General features: G+C 42.1%; 1 protein-coding gene across 1 annotated transcript; it reads right to left on the reverse strand.

Moving 5' to 3' along the window:
• Positions 1 to 4293: 4293 nt before the first annotated feature.
• morn4 (MORN repeat containing 4) lies at positions 4294 to 11378 on the reverse strand. Its single transcript, XM_046355313.1, has 5 exons — positions 11203 to 11378; positions 10142 to 10220; positions 5620 to 5734; positions 5433 to 5542; positions 4294 to 5300 (listed from the first exon to the last, which is right to left on the reverse strand). Exons 2-5 carry the CDS (start codon positions 10206 to 10208, stop codon positions 5152 to 5154), a joined length of 441 nt encoding a protein of 146 aa, XP_046211269.1. The 5' UTR covers positions 10209 to 10220; positions 11203 to 11378; the 3' UTR covers positions 4294 to 5151.
• Positions 11379 to 15132: the final 3754 nt, after the last annotated feature.

A 15132-nucleotide genomic window follows, 5' to 3' on the forward strand; every position in this document is an offset into this window, starting at 1 on the left:
TCTATTCGTTCTGTTAAAGCTGGAGTCTTTAATTGGATCAATAACAAAGCATATTCCCCACCCGTTTCGCTAAAAAGCAAAGGGAGGGTCTGGAGAAATGTAACCACTCTCAAATTCAAAGACAGAGCTATGGATTCAAGGACTGAACATCAAATGTATCATTTTAGCCATGTTTTGAGACTGTACAGTGTTTGTTTAAATGTACGAACCTCTTAAGGATCCGCCCCTTTTTTTGCCTAAAATGACATACCCAAATCTAAATGCCTGTAGCTCAGGACCTGAAGCAAGGATATGCATATTCTTGATACCATTTGAAAGGAAACACTTTGATGTTTGTGGAAATGTGAAATGAATGTAGGAGAATATAACACATTAGATCTGGTCAAAGATAAAACAAAGAAAAAACAAAACAAAAATTGTATTTGTTTGTACCATCATCTTTGAAATGGAAGAGAAAGGCCATAATGTATTATTCCATCCCAAGCACAATTTCAATTTTGGCCACTAGATGGCAGCAGTTTATGCACAACGTTTTAGACTGATCCAATGAACTATTGTATTTCTGTTCAAAATGTTGTATCAAGACTGCCCAAATGTGCCTAACTGGTTTATTAATAAATGTTTAAGTTCATAACTGTGCACTACCCTCAAACAACAGCATGGTATTATTTCACTGTAATAGCGACTGTAAATTGGTCAGTGCAGTTTGATTAACAAGAATTTAAGCTTTCTGACAATATCAGATATGTATATGGCCTGGGAAATGTTCTTGTTACTTACTACCTCATGCTAATCACATTAGCCTACGTTAGCTCAACCGTCCCACGGGGGTACACCGTGGGAAGGTTAAACAGACTAAAACAGGTTAAACAGACTAAAACAAGTGTATATTTGGGTTCTGATGGTTATGCAAGTTAAACTAAGCACATAAGTAATTTATAAGTTATATTCTTCAAGAATCAATGATGTAGCAACTAAGGACTCATGCCTGTCAAAATCATAGTGTTGAACCTACTCTCTCTCCTTACAAATGACATCCTTGGAGAGGCTGTTAGAGTGGAAAACCACTGGAGTCATTTGAGTTGAATCCCATCATCACCACAGCATGTGTCTCAGAGGATAGTATGTGTGTGCGTGTGTGTGTGTGTGTGTGTTAGCCTCATTAGGATGTCATGCTTCTGGATCTACCCTCAGAACAAATTGAGGGGTAGGAGAGGAAGAGGAATTAAGGAAGAGGATGGGAGGGGTTACAGATGGAGGACGAGAGAACGGATGAGGGTAGAAGAGGTTGAGATAGGAGAGGAGGGAAAGGAAGAAGAGGTTGAGATAGGAGGAGGGAAAGGAAGAAGAGGATGGATGAGGATAGAAGAGGAGGGAAAGGAAGAAGAGAACAGATGAGGGTAGAAGAGGGAAAGGAAGAAGAGGATGGCAGAGGGGAAGAAGAAGTTAATTTTGATCCTCCTCCAATGAACAGTTCCTCTATTTAGACAATTTCTCCAACACACCCTGTTAAGGCAAATGTGAAATGTGTGTTTTATCTACAATACAAACATATCAATAGGTCATTATTCACATATTGTAGATAAGTCCCAGTATAGGACTAGTTCACCAGAGTGATGCCTATTTGATCAACAGCTGATAAATGAAATGCTAGATTCTTTAAATAGTGCAATTCCATTATGATAATCCAGATTAATGTTGTAGGTGAGAACCACTATTTAGTGAATAATAAATTAAACCTGTTTTGGGACACTTCCATGTTTTCAAAACAATACATCTGTGGGCAATGTTTGTTCGAGACCTAAAGTGAGACGGATTCAAGACCAAGACTGGGGGGGGGGGGGGGGTGCTAACCTGAGAAGCTGCCTGCCAGTGTTATCATGAAGCAGCACTGTTCAATGTCCGTCCAGGAGGGCTGAAACACTTCTGTTTTTCACCCTCTCCTTCTAATAAGGGACTAATCCAGACCTGGGACACCAGGTGAGTGCAATTAACTACCAGGTAGAAGAAAAACATTTGTGCGTGTTTCAGCCCTCCAAGACCGACATTAAATAGCCCTGACAAAGATATTTCAAAACAAAATAGAACAATGTGGCCTGACAGGTTCCCACACACATGCATTAAGACATAGATTAAATGACAAGTAACAGCTCATTTAACTGCATACTTTCCATTCTACTTGAATAACAATCATACGTGTCGTTATTCTATCGTCATGTTCAGTAACATTAAGCACGCTGCTGACCTGAAAAGGTGTCAGATGGAGTATGGCATTAAGATTGCCAGCAAGCAGGCTTTTCCTGTTCTAAACTGAGATGCTGTAACTGTGTTGTGTGTTTCATTGCAGAAACATTGTCCTTGTTGTAGTTCTAAGAATTTACATTTCAGACACTGTAGGCTTATGGTGACAATTGTTGTTGCTGAAATTTGCTACAGTCCTGACTGACAGACAGAGACCAATCTTAAGGCTGTGTAGAGTCAGTAGCCCCTCCTAGCAGAGCAGACAGGCGTTCCGTTTGCCCCATGTCCATCTAAGGTAAGTTCTGGGTGAATTCACACAACCACAGTTCGACACAATGAAAGGCATCCCAGGTTCCCTTCACGTCCCTTGTTGAGGTGATAGACTTCTGCTATGTACAGAATAGCCATAATGGTGGACAGAAAAATCACAAAAATGGTGTGTAGTAATAGAGCCATAAACCTGGTGTGGGCACCAAAGTGAAGCTTTGAAGAGTATACCACCTCAGTCACCAGCTTCATCAATAAATGCGTCGATGACGTCCACATAGTGACCGCACATACATTTCCCAACCAGAAGCCATGGATTACAGGCAGCATCCACACCGAGCTAAAGGCTAGAGCTGCTGCTTTCAAAGAGCGGGACACTTATCCAGACGCTTAGAATAAATCCCGCTATACCCTCAGACGAACCATCAAACAGGCAAAGCGTCAATACAGGACTAAAACTGAATCTTACTACACCGGCTCGGACGCTCGTTGGATGTGGCAGGGCTCAAAAAATATTACGGACTAAAGGGAAACACAGATACAAGCTACCCAGTGACGCAATCCTACCAGAAAAGCTAAATGTATTTTATGCTTGCTTCGAGGCAAGCAACACAGAACCATGCATGAGAGCACCAGCTGCTCTAGATGACTGTGATCACGCTCTCCGTAGCCGATGTGAGCAAGAACTTTAAAAACTGGTCAACATTCACAAAGCCGCTGGCCAGATGGATTACCAGGAAGTGTACGCAAAGCATGCGCAAACCAACTGGCAAGTGTCTTCACTGACATTTGCAATCTCTCCCTGACCAAGTCTGTAATAACTACATGTTTTAAGCAGACCACCAAAGTCCTTGAGCCCAAGAAAGCGAAGGTAACCTGACTAAACGATTACCGCTCCATAGTCCCTTCCTGAACACCCATGACTGCCTGACCAAGCACGACTCAAACACCATCCTTAAGTTTGCTGACGATACAACAGTGGTAGGCCTGATCACTGACAATGATGAGACAGCCTATAGGGAGGAGATGAGACCTGGCAGTGTGGTGCCAGGACATCAACCTCTCTCTCAATGTGAGCAAGACAAAGGAGATGATCCTGGACTATAGGAAAAGGAGGGCCGGACAGGCCCCCATTAACGTCGACGGGGAGGAGTGTGTCGAGAGTTTGAAGTTCCTTGGTCTCCACATCACCAACAAACAAATATGATCCAAACATACCAAGACAGTTAAGAGGGCACGACAACACCTTTTCCCTCTCAGGAGACTGAAAAAATTTGGCATGGGTCCCCAGATCCTCAAAGAGTTCGACAACTGCCCCATAAATAACATCCTTCACCTCCTGGTATGACAACTGCTCAGCATCTGACCGTAAGGCGCAACAGAGGGTAGTGTGTACGGCCCAGTATATCACTGGGGCCAAGCTTGTACTTGTACAAATGACCTCGACTTAACTATACTGTCGCGCATTGAATCGGTACCCCTTTTTTGAATAATATATATAGGGCGGCAAGGTAGGCTAGTGGTCAGAGCGTTGGACTAGTAACCGGAAGGTTGCAAGTTCAAATCCCCGAGCTGACAAGGTACAAATCTGTCGTTCTGCCGCTGAACAGGCAGTTAACCCACTGTTCCTAGGCCATCATTGAAAATAAGAATTTGTTCTTAACTGATATGCCTGGTTAAATAAAGGTAAAAAAAAAAATATAGCCTTGTTTTGTTATGACATTTTCTTGTGTTACTTTTAGATTTTATTACTTTAGTTTATTTAGTAAATATTTTCTTAACTATTTATTGAACTGCATTGTTGGTTAAGGGCTTGTAAGTAAGCATTTCACGGTAAGGTCTACACTTGTTGTAGTCGGTGCATGTGACAAATCAAATTTGAAAGCAGAACAGCATTGGTGTAGCAGGAGGACACAGAAAGGCAGAGAGAGCGAGAAACACGGACAGACAGACAGACAGAGAGAGCGAGAGAGAGAGAGCGAGAGAGAGCGAGAAACACGGACAGACAGACAGAGAGAGCGAGAGAGCGAGAGAGAGCGACAGGGTTGGGGTCAATTCTGAATTTAATTCAACCCATGAAATGCCAAATTCTATTTCAATTGCCCACACCCCACAGAAAGCAGACTTTGAATTGAAGGAAGTAGACATTGAATTCAAATCAATTTAACTGAGACATGAAAGTTTCCATCCTTTGACATGCATTTTACCAAAAGCATATACAACTTATTATTACAAAGAAACACAATTTAAAATATGAACTTGATTATAACTCAGAGGTAATGTTAGGTTTAACCTACAGTATGTTATACATAGTATTAGTAACTGTACATTGCGCATAGGCCAAGTGATGTGTATAATAAATTATACATTTGAATTTAAATAAAATACATTGAATTAAATGATACTTCCTTTCATTCAAATTCAATTCTTCTTTCTGTGGAGTGTGGCTAATTCAAATTCATGAATCACCGCAACCCTGGTACATGACCCTGTTGTCCATCCCTGAGTGCCTGTATGAGGATGTTGTACCCTGGCCATGGTTGAGACCCATTGTTCCACCATTTTGGATCTAAGATGAGTCCAGTTGCTGAACAGCTAGCCACTCCTCATAGTGTCCTGGTGGGGTCTCGGGTGTCTGCAGGGTCATAGAGCCAGACTGCGGGCAGTGGAGGCGGCTCCCTGTGCCTGCAGTACCACCCCTTGGCACTTCTCCCTCTTCTGCAGCTTGTGGTTCTCAAACAGGCCCTCGTTACGCGGCACACCATGGTTCCCATCTGGAAACGTCAGTAACCCTGGACAACAGACAAGATGGAGGATGAGCTGCTGATTGGAACACAAAAAATAAGAACAGCAAGATTGGGTAGGTGTTGTGTTTTTTTTGCAACTGTTTCTCCTATTAGAGCCTTGTGGTTTGATGAACGTACCATATCCCTCCACACGACCACTCTTGAACTCTCCTTCAAACTTCATCCCATCAAAGCGACTGAAGACCCCGGCACCCTGGAACTTCCCCTGGGTAAACTGACCCTCATACCTAAGGATGAAGAAGAACAAAATATGAAATAAAGAAGATGTACACGCACGCACACACACAGACACACGCACACACACCTGGATCCGTCTGGGAAGAGGAGCACCCCCGATCCTTGGAACAGTCCATTCTCAAACTGTCCCGCATAGCATGTTCCATCAGAGAACTTCAGCTGGCCCATTCCATGTCTCCGACCTGAGGGGGGGGAGACACACACAGGAAACAACATTTAAGTTATTAAACACAGAAACAGAAAATACAACAATCTGAGCTGTTACATTCTTTTAGAAATGCAGCATTTCTTCCTTCCTTATCAAATAATTAAACCTACTGCATGGCCCAATGCTCTTGTAATTGGCTACTTGATGGTTTAATAATCTGTGCTTCTTGGCACAAGTCCTGAATGCACACCATTTTGAACTGTAATCTTCCTTCCCTCTATCAACTAGAGGTTTAGTATATTAGGATACCATCTGTCTACTGTCTCCTTAAAGTGATGTAATCCAGCAGGTTTAGTATATTAGGATACCATCTGTCTACTGTCTCCTTAAAGTGATCTAATACAGCAGGTTTAGTATATTAGGATACCATCTGTCTACTGTCTCCTTAAAGTGATCTAATCCAGCAGGTTTAGTATATTAGGATACCATCTGTCTACTGTCTCCTTAAAGTGATGTAATACAGCAGGTTTAGTATATTAGGATACCATCTGTCTACTGTCTCCTTAAAGTGATCTAATCCAGCAGGTTTAGTATATTAGGATACCATCTGTCTACTATCTCCTTAAAGTGATGTAATACAGCAGGTTTAGTATGTTAGGATACCATCTGTCTACTGTCTCCTTAAAGTGATCTAATACAGCAGGTTTAGTATATTAGGATACCATCTGTCTACTGTCTCCTTAAAGTGATCTAATACAGCAGGTTTAGTATATTAGGATACCATCTGTCTACTGTCTCCTTAAAGTGATGTAATACAGCAGGTTTAGTATATTAGGATACCATCTGTCTACTGTCTCCTTAAAGTGATCTAATACAGCAGGTTTAGTATATTAGGATACCATCTGTCTACTGTCTCCTTAAAGTGATCTAATACAGCAGGTTTAGTATATTAGGATACCATCTGTCTACTGTCTCCTTAAAGTGATCTAATACAGCAGGTTTAGTATATTAGGATACCATCTGTCTACTGTCTCCTTAAAGTTATCTAATACAGCAGGTTTAGTATATTAGGATACCATCTGTCTACTGTCTCCTTAAAGTGATGTAATACAGCAGGTTTAGTATGTTAGGATACCATCTGTCTACTGTCTCCTTAAAGTGATCTAATACAGCAGGTTTAGTATATTAGGATACCATCTGTCTACTGTCTACTTAAAGTGATCTAATACAGCAGGTTTAGTATATTAGGATACCATCTGTCTACTGTCTCCTTAAAGTGATCTAATACAGCAGGTTTAGTATATTAGGATACCATCTGTCTACTGTCTCCTTAAAGTGATCTAATCCAGCAGGTTTAGTATATTAGGATACCATCTGTCTACTGTCTCCTTAAAGTGATGTAATCCAGCAACAACACACACACACACACACACACACACACACACACACACACACACAATTCATGTGTCTGCTGCCTGTATGATCCAATACAATATGTATGTGGCTGTTCTCTCCAGATTTTTAAAATTTGACTAGGCATATAACCCTAAGAATGTGTACTTAGCCAATCATCTACAGGTCGGATACAAGAAGGTTATGATAGTTATTCTACATTTTACAGTAAACGTTACGGTATATAAACTGCAATCCTGCTCTCTTGACCTTATTTGACCTTGGATTGGACTTCTATGCTCATTAAAACCATAGGAACTGTTCATAACATGGCTGTGTTGTTTGAGGGAGCTGACATTTTAAACAAAGAGTATGTTTTAACGATCTGTAGTTTTTAAATATTCTTGTGCATATTATAGTTCCTCCTGGCAGATGTGTTTGGCTGTTCCGCTGCTTCAATAGGGGTTGAGTCTGAGCTTTCTAGTGTGCATTTACAAAAGCAGGCCAAAGGTCTATTCCTGATGGGGCGGCAGGTAACCTAGCGGTTAGTGTTAGTAGTACTAGTAACCAAAAGGTTGCTAGATCGAATCCCGTGCTGACAAGGTACAAATCTGTCGTTCTGCCCCTGAACAAGGCATTTAACTCATTGTTCCTAGGCTGTCACTGAAAATAAGAATTTGTTCTTAACTGACAAGTTAAATAAATATAAAAAAATAAATAAAAAAACTACGTGAGGTCAGCCTTGACGTCATGGGTTAAAGGTTAGTTAGGATTTGGCTTAATAGACTACGACTGTGTGTGTAGTCAGAATAATAAGATCAAACACGTTTAGAAATGGGGAGACACATGTTTGTCACATATGTTTCTATGTTTAAAAACCTAGTCTGGTGCCTTACAGAAAGAACAAAGGACAGGAGGAAGACATAGGGTTGTTAAATTCACAGTATTCCCCCAACCCCCATCCTCTCACTGGTATTCATCCTGCCCAGATTACCCCTAATTACTGACAGCACCAACTACTGACTAACACAATAAATACGTACAGTTAAGACACAGAGAAACAGACACGGGATACTGTTAGTTAAGACACAGAGAAACAGACACGGGATACTGTTAGTTAAGACACAGAGAAACCGACACGGGATACTGTTAGTTAAGACACAGAGAAAGACACGGGATACTGTTAGTTAAGACACAGAGAAAGACACAGGATACTGTTAGTTAAGACACAGAGAAAGACACGGGATACTGTTAGTTAAGACACAGAGAAAGACACGGGATACTGTTAGTTAAGACACAGAGAAACAGACACAGGATACTGTTAGTTAAGACACAGAGAAAGACACAGGATACTGTTAGTTAAGACACAGAGAAACAGACACAGGATACTGTTAGTTAAGACACAGAGAAACAGACACGGGATACTGTTAGTTAAGACACAGAGAAACAGACATGGGATACTGTTAGTTAAGACACAGAAAAGACACAGGATACTGTTAGTTAAGACACAGAGAAACAGACACGGGATACTGTTAGTTAAGACACAGAGAAACAGACACAGGATACTGTTAGTTAAGACACAGAGAAACAGACACAGGATACTGTTAGTTAAGACACAGACATGGGATCCTGTTAGTTAAGACACAGGATACTGTTAGTTAAGACACAGAGAAACAGACACGGAATACTGTTAGTTAAGACACAGAGAAACAGAGACGGGATACTGTTAGTTAAGACACAGAGAAACAGACACGGGATACTGTTAGTTAAGACACAGAGAAAGACACGGGATCCTGTTAGTTAAGACACAGGATACTGTTAGTTAAGACACAGAGAAACAGACACGGGATACTATTAGTTAAAACACAGAGAAACAGACACGGGATACTGTTAGTTAAGACAGAGAAACAGACACGGGATACTGTTAGTTAAGACAGAGAAACAGACACGGGATCCTGTTAGTTAAGACACAGGATACTGTTAGTTAAGACACAGAGAAACAGACACGGGATACTGTTAGTTAAGACACAGAGAAAGACACGGGATACTGTTAGTTAAGACACAGACACGGGATCCTGTTAGTTAAGACACAGAGAAACAGACACGGGATACTGTTAGTTAAGACACAGAGAAACAGACACGGGATACTGTTAGTTAAGACACAGAGAAACAGACACGGGATACTGTTAGTTAAGACACAGAGAAACAGACACGGGATACTGTTAGTTAAGACACAGAGAAACAAACACAGGATACTGTTAGTTAAGACACAGAGAAACAAACACAGGATACTGTTAGTTAAGACACAGAGAAACAGACACGGGATACTGTTAGTTAAGACACAGAGAAACAGACACGGGATACTGTTAGTTAAGACACAGAAAAGACACAGGATACTGTTAGTTAAGACACAGAACAGACACGGGATACTGTTAGTTAAGACACAGAAAAGACACGGGATACTGTTAGTTAAGACACAGAAAAGACACAGGATACTGTTAGTTAAGACACAGAGAAACAGACACGGGATACTGTTAGTTAAGACACAGAGAAACAGACACAGGATACTGTTAGTTAAGACACAGAGAAACAGACACAGGATACTGTTAGTTAAGACACAGAGACACAGAGAAACAGAGCCACGAGAGACGGTTAGCTAACATATTTTGGAGTCAGAGACGCCGGGGGACTGCCTAGATAGGCTAGCTGCTGGTAATGAGGCTGTAAGGATGTTATATCCGACAGCTCTGTGGATGAATTATCTGGCTGATGCTTCCCCCTGAAGATATTACGCTCAGATTATTCAGCCCATGAATTGAGTACCCTCTGGACTTCAGTGTGAAGGCTTCGTAGTAATATTAGAACACAACGCGGATTAGAGAATCACCAGACTCTCATATATACATGAAGGCCTACATAACAGTATAGAGCATGATGCACTGACGCTTTGGTGCCATGTTGATCAGCCACGGTATGTGCCTACTGTACAGTATAATGATGTCAAATGAAGTGAACTTGATAGAGAAGGTTAATAGAGGAGATGTCTTGCCTTCTTTCCACTCCCCGTGGTACTCCTCCCCCGTGGTGTAGGTGAACGACCCTCTCGTCAGAGTCATGGCTCCTCCGCTCTGCACACACACACACTGTCTTAACGTAACCCTGACATTAGTGTGACCTCAGAGGTACAGTATGTCAAAGTCAAGGGGAGAGAGGGCTGGGGACAGGAGGGGAGGGAGGGAGGGACAGTGAGATTAAGGGATGGGGAGAGATTGAAGGATGGGCAAAGGAGGCTGGGGAAAGACGAATGGAGAGATGTGAGATAGGCTGTCGAGGGAGAGGATGGGCAGAAGACAAGGATGGGGATAGAGAGAGAAGGGGCGAGGTAGGCGTGGGGGCAGAGGACAAGGATGGGGAGAGAGAGAGAAGGGACGAGGTAGGCGTGGGGGCAGAGGACAGGTGCTGAGTCCAGAGGCACAGCAGGAAAGACAAAAGATCAATAGCTCTTCAGAGACTGTACTATCAAGTGAAGTGTGAACACTTGAGGTGGGCTAGCTAGCCTATGGACAGTGCATCACAAAAACTGGACTCTGAATGGTTTTTACACACACAAAGGAAAAGGGGAATATGTGTGAGAAAAAGGATTGGCAAAGCTTCCCTTCATTTTCAATAATTTCTTATCAATTTACAGCAGGAATAGAACCTAATCAGTCAGAGAACTTGATAAGGTAGGCTATTTGCTGCCACATTGGCAGGTGAGACAAACGCTGCCAGTGATGTAATTCAAGTATGAACCCGTTGACACTGGATGAGTAATAAATTATTCAAAGACTCGTCTATATGTAAATCAGGCTACAGTGACACCGCTCTCCCAATGCAGCTATATTCTCACCTGTAAAACACCTAGTTGAGCAATCCTAGGTGATCACACGTCTGCCTTCATACATGTTGTCAACATTCAACATTCTTATTATTTCGCCGGTGTACCGTCTATCATGTCTGTATATTACAGTAGCTACTGTAGCTACAGTAACTGAGCCAATTTGGACAAATCCTGAACTGCATTCTATTGACAGTGTACATAGCCTACAATCAAATAACCAAACGGCTTACCTGTGCGCTACCTTCTCTGTCTCTGGAGCATTGGAATCCACCTTTACGACATTAGCGAGTTGATTTGACGATTAGAGAGCAGAAGCACATATCGACTAGTGGACATTATAAGCCTGCCGCTATAAGCTTCAGTGTTCCTGACGCGGACCGTATGGCATCACTACGCGCTCACATAACCGTGCTGTTTCATTGCAGGGTTTAGGCTGCCGCTCATTTGAACCATGTTCTGATTGGTTTGATGTGTTACAGCAGTGGTTCCCAGACTGTGGGGCACGCCCCCTGGGGTGTGGGGCAGAGGGTGTGTGTGTGTGGGGGGGGCTTCTGAAAGTATTCACAGTGCCTTCTGAAAGTATTCAGACCCCTTTAATTTTTCCACATTTTATTACCTTACAGCCTTGTTCTAAAATGGATTAAATAAAAACAAATTCTCAGCAATTTACACACAATACCATACCCAAAGCCAAAACAGTTTTTAGATTTTTTTTTGTAAAAATAAATACAAATGAAATACCTTATTTCCATAAGTATTCAGACCCTTGGCTATGAGATTCGAAATTGAGCTCAGGTGCAACCTGTTTCCCCTGATCATCCTTCAGATGTTTCTACAACTTGATTGGAATCCACCTGTGGTAAATTCAATGGATTCCTTTCCCTGATTTGGAAAGGAACCCAAGTGTCTATTTAAGGTCTCACGGTTGACAGTTCATGCCAGAGCAAAAACCAAGCCATGAGGTCAAAGGAATTGTCCATAGAGACAGGATTGTGTCGAGGCACAGATCTGGGGAAAGGTACAAAACATTTCTTCAGCAAGTTCCCCAAGAACACAATGGCCTCCATCATTCTTAATTGGAAGAAGTTTGGAACCACCAAGAATCTTCCGAGAGCTAGCCGCCCGGCAAAACTGAGCAATCGGTGGAGATGGGCCTTGGTAAGGGAGGTGACCAAGAACACAAGGGTCACTCTGACAGAGCTCCAGAGTTCCTCTGAGGAGATTGAACCTTCCAGAAGGACAACCATCTTTGCAGCATTCCACCAATCAGGCCTTTATGGTAGAGCGGCCAGATGGAAGCCACTCCTCAGTTAAAGGCAGATGACCGCTTGAAGTTTGACAAAATGCACCTAAAGACTCTCAGGCCATGAGAAACAAGATACTCTGATCTGATGAAACCAAGATTAAACTCTTTGGCCTGAATGCCAAAAGTCACATCTGGAGGAGACCTGGCACCATCCCCTACAGTGAAGCATGGTGGTGGCAGCATCATGCCTTGGTGATGTTTTTCAGTGGCAGAGACTGGGAGACTAGTCAGGATTGAGGCAAAGATTAACAGAGCAATGTACAGAGAGATCCTTGATTTGATGAAAACCTGCTCCAGAGCGCTCAGGACTTCAGTGTGGGGCGAGCAGGACAATGACCCTAAGCACACAGCCAAGACAATGCACGAATGGCTTCGGGACAAGTCTTTGGGAATGTCCTTGAGTGGCCCAGCCAGAGCCCGGACTTGAACATCTCTGAAGAGACCTGAAAATGGCTGTGCAGCAACGCTCCCCAACCAACCTGACAGAGCTTGAGAGAATCTGCAGAGAAGAATGGGAGAAAATCCCCAAATGCAGGTGTGCCAAGCTTGTAGCATCATACCCAAGAAGACTCAAGGCTATAATCGCTGCCTAAGATAATACAACAAAGTACTGAGTAATACTTACAGTATGTAAATGTGATATTTACTTACGTCATTTTTTTTACATTTGCAAAAATGTCAAAAATCTATTTCTGCTTTGTCATTATGGAGTGTTAAACAATGTAATCTGTTTTAGAAGAATGCTGAAACATAACAAATGTGGGAAAAGTCAAGCGGTCAGAATACTTTTTGAATGCACTATATACATATATTCAAAAGTATGTGGACACCACTTCAAATTAGTGCATTTGGCTATTTCAGCCACACAAGTTGCTGACAGGTGTATAAAATCGGAATAACTGAGTGCTGAAGCGTGTAGCGCATAAAAATAGTCTGCAATCCATTGCAACAATATTCCAAAATGCCTCTGGAAGCAACGTCAGCACAAGAACAGTTAGCCTGGAGCTTCATGAAATGGGTTTCCATGGCCGAGCAGCCGCCCACAAGCCTAAGATCACGATGAACAATTCCAAGCGTCAGGTGGAGTGGAGTAAAGCTCGCTGCTTTTGAATTCTGGAGCAGTGGAAACAAGTTCTCTGGAGTGATGAATCACACTTCACTATCTGGAAGTCCGATGAACTAATCTGGGTTTGGTGAATGCCTGGAGAACGGTACTTGCCCCAATGCATAGTGCCAACTGTAAAGTTTGGTGGATGAGGAATGATGGTCTGGGGATATTTTTCATGGCTTGGGCTAGGCGTTTGTGGCAACAGTTTGGGGAAGGCCCTTGCCTGTGTCAGCATGACAATTCCTGTGCACAAAGCTAGGTCCATATGCAGAAATGGTTTGACGAGATCGGTGTGGAAGAACTTGACTGGCCTTCACAGAGCACTGAAATAAACAACATCGAACACCTTAGGGATGAATTGGAACGCCGACTTCAAGCCAGGCCTAATCGCCCAACATCAGTGCCGACCTCACTAATGCTCTTGGGGCTGAATGGATGCAAGTCCCCCCAGCAATTTTAAAATATCTAGTGGAAAGCCTTCCCAGAGTGTGGAGGTTGTTATAGCAGCAAAGGGGGGACCAACTCTATATTAATGGCCATGATTTTGGAATGAGATTTTTTTCAACGAGCAGTTGTCACATACTTTTGGTCATGTAGTGTACAAGATAAATATATGCACTACAGTTCAAAAGTTTGGGGTCACTTAGAAATGTTCTTATTTTGAAAGAAAAGTACATTTTTTGTCCTTTAAAATAACGTCACAGGCAGCTTCATTAAATATTACCCGCAAAACACCATTCTCAATGTCAACAGCGAAGATTTGAAAAGAATATGCAGTATCTCAGACTGGCCAATAAAAATGAAAGATTAAGATGGGCAAAAGAACACAGACACTGAACAGAGGAACTCTGCCTAGAAGGCCAGCATCCCGGAGTCGCCTCTTCACTGTTGTTGTTGAGACTGGTGGTTTTTGTGGGTACTATTTAATGAAGTTGCCAGTTGAAGACTTGTTAGGCGTCTGTTTCTCAAACTAGACACGGTAATGTGTCCTCTTAATCAGTTGTGCACCGGGGCCTCCCACTTCTCTTTCTATTCTGGTTAGAGCCAGTTTGCACTGTTCTGTGAAGGGAGTAGTACACAGCGTTGTACGAGATCTTCAGTTTCTTAGAAATTTCTCGCATGGAATAGCCTCAATGTCTCAGAACAAGAATAAACTGATGAGTTTCAGAAGAAAGTTCTTTGTTATTTGGTTCACCATTTTGAGCCTGTAATCAAACCCACTAATACTGACATTCCAGATACTCAACTAGTCTAAAGAAGGCCAGTTTTATTGCTTCTTTATCAGAACAACAGTTTTCAGCTGTGCTAACATAATTGCAAAAGGGTTTTCTAAGGATCAATTAGCCTTTTAAAATGATTAACTTGGATTAGCTAACACGACGTGCCATTGAAACACAGGAGTGATGGTTGCGGATAATGGGCCTCTGTAGATATTCCATAAAAAATCTGCCGTTTCTAGCTACAATAGTCATTTACAACATTAACAATGTCTACACTGTCTTTCTGATCAATGTGATGTTATTTTAATGGACAAATATTTTGCTTTCTTTCAAAAACAAGGACATTTCTAAGTGACCCCAAACTTTTGAACGGTAGTGTATATTTTTAAGGAACTCAGTCCAGCTTTCAGTTAACTCTTGAAAGTTGTAATATTAGAATGCCCAAGGTGCAATTTCGAAATTGGGTAGTGCATCATTAGTTTTCCTTCGTCATTGCAAACCTTAGAGAGCTATTTAGAACTTGTCA

This window comes from Oncorhynchus gorbuscha, linkage group LG07 (genome assembly GCF_021184085.1).
Source record: "Oncorhynchus gorbuscha isolate QuinsamMale2020 ecotype Even-year linkage group LG07, OgorEven_v1.0, whole genome shotgun sequence".
Taxonomy (NCBI): Eukaryota; Metazoa; Chordata; class Actinopteri; order Salmoniformes; family Salmonidae; genus Oncorhynchus; species Oncorhynchus gorbuscha.

Bases quoted from the DNA above. Each gene is read 5' to 3' on its own strand.
- morn4 (XM_046355313.1), bottom strand. From the start codon at position 10,208: ATGACTCTGACGAGAGGGTCGTTCACCTACACCACGGGGGAGGAGTAC. The intron at 5,735-10,141 runs GCAAGACATCTC...CCCCCCCCTCAG, and splicing joins CCACGGGGAGTGGAAAGAAG to GTCGGAGACATGGAATGGGC. The intron at 5,301-5,432 runs GTACGTTCATCA...TCTGTTGTCCAG, and splicing joins TGGTCGTGTGGAGGGATATG to GGTTACTGACGTTTCCAGAT.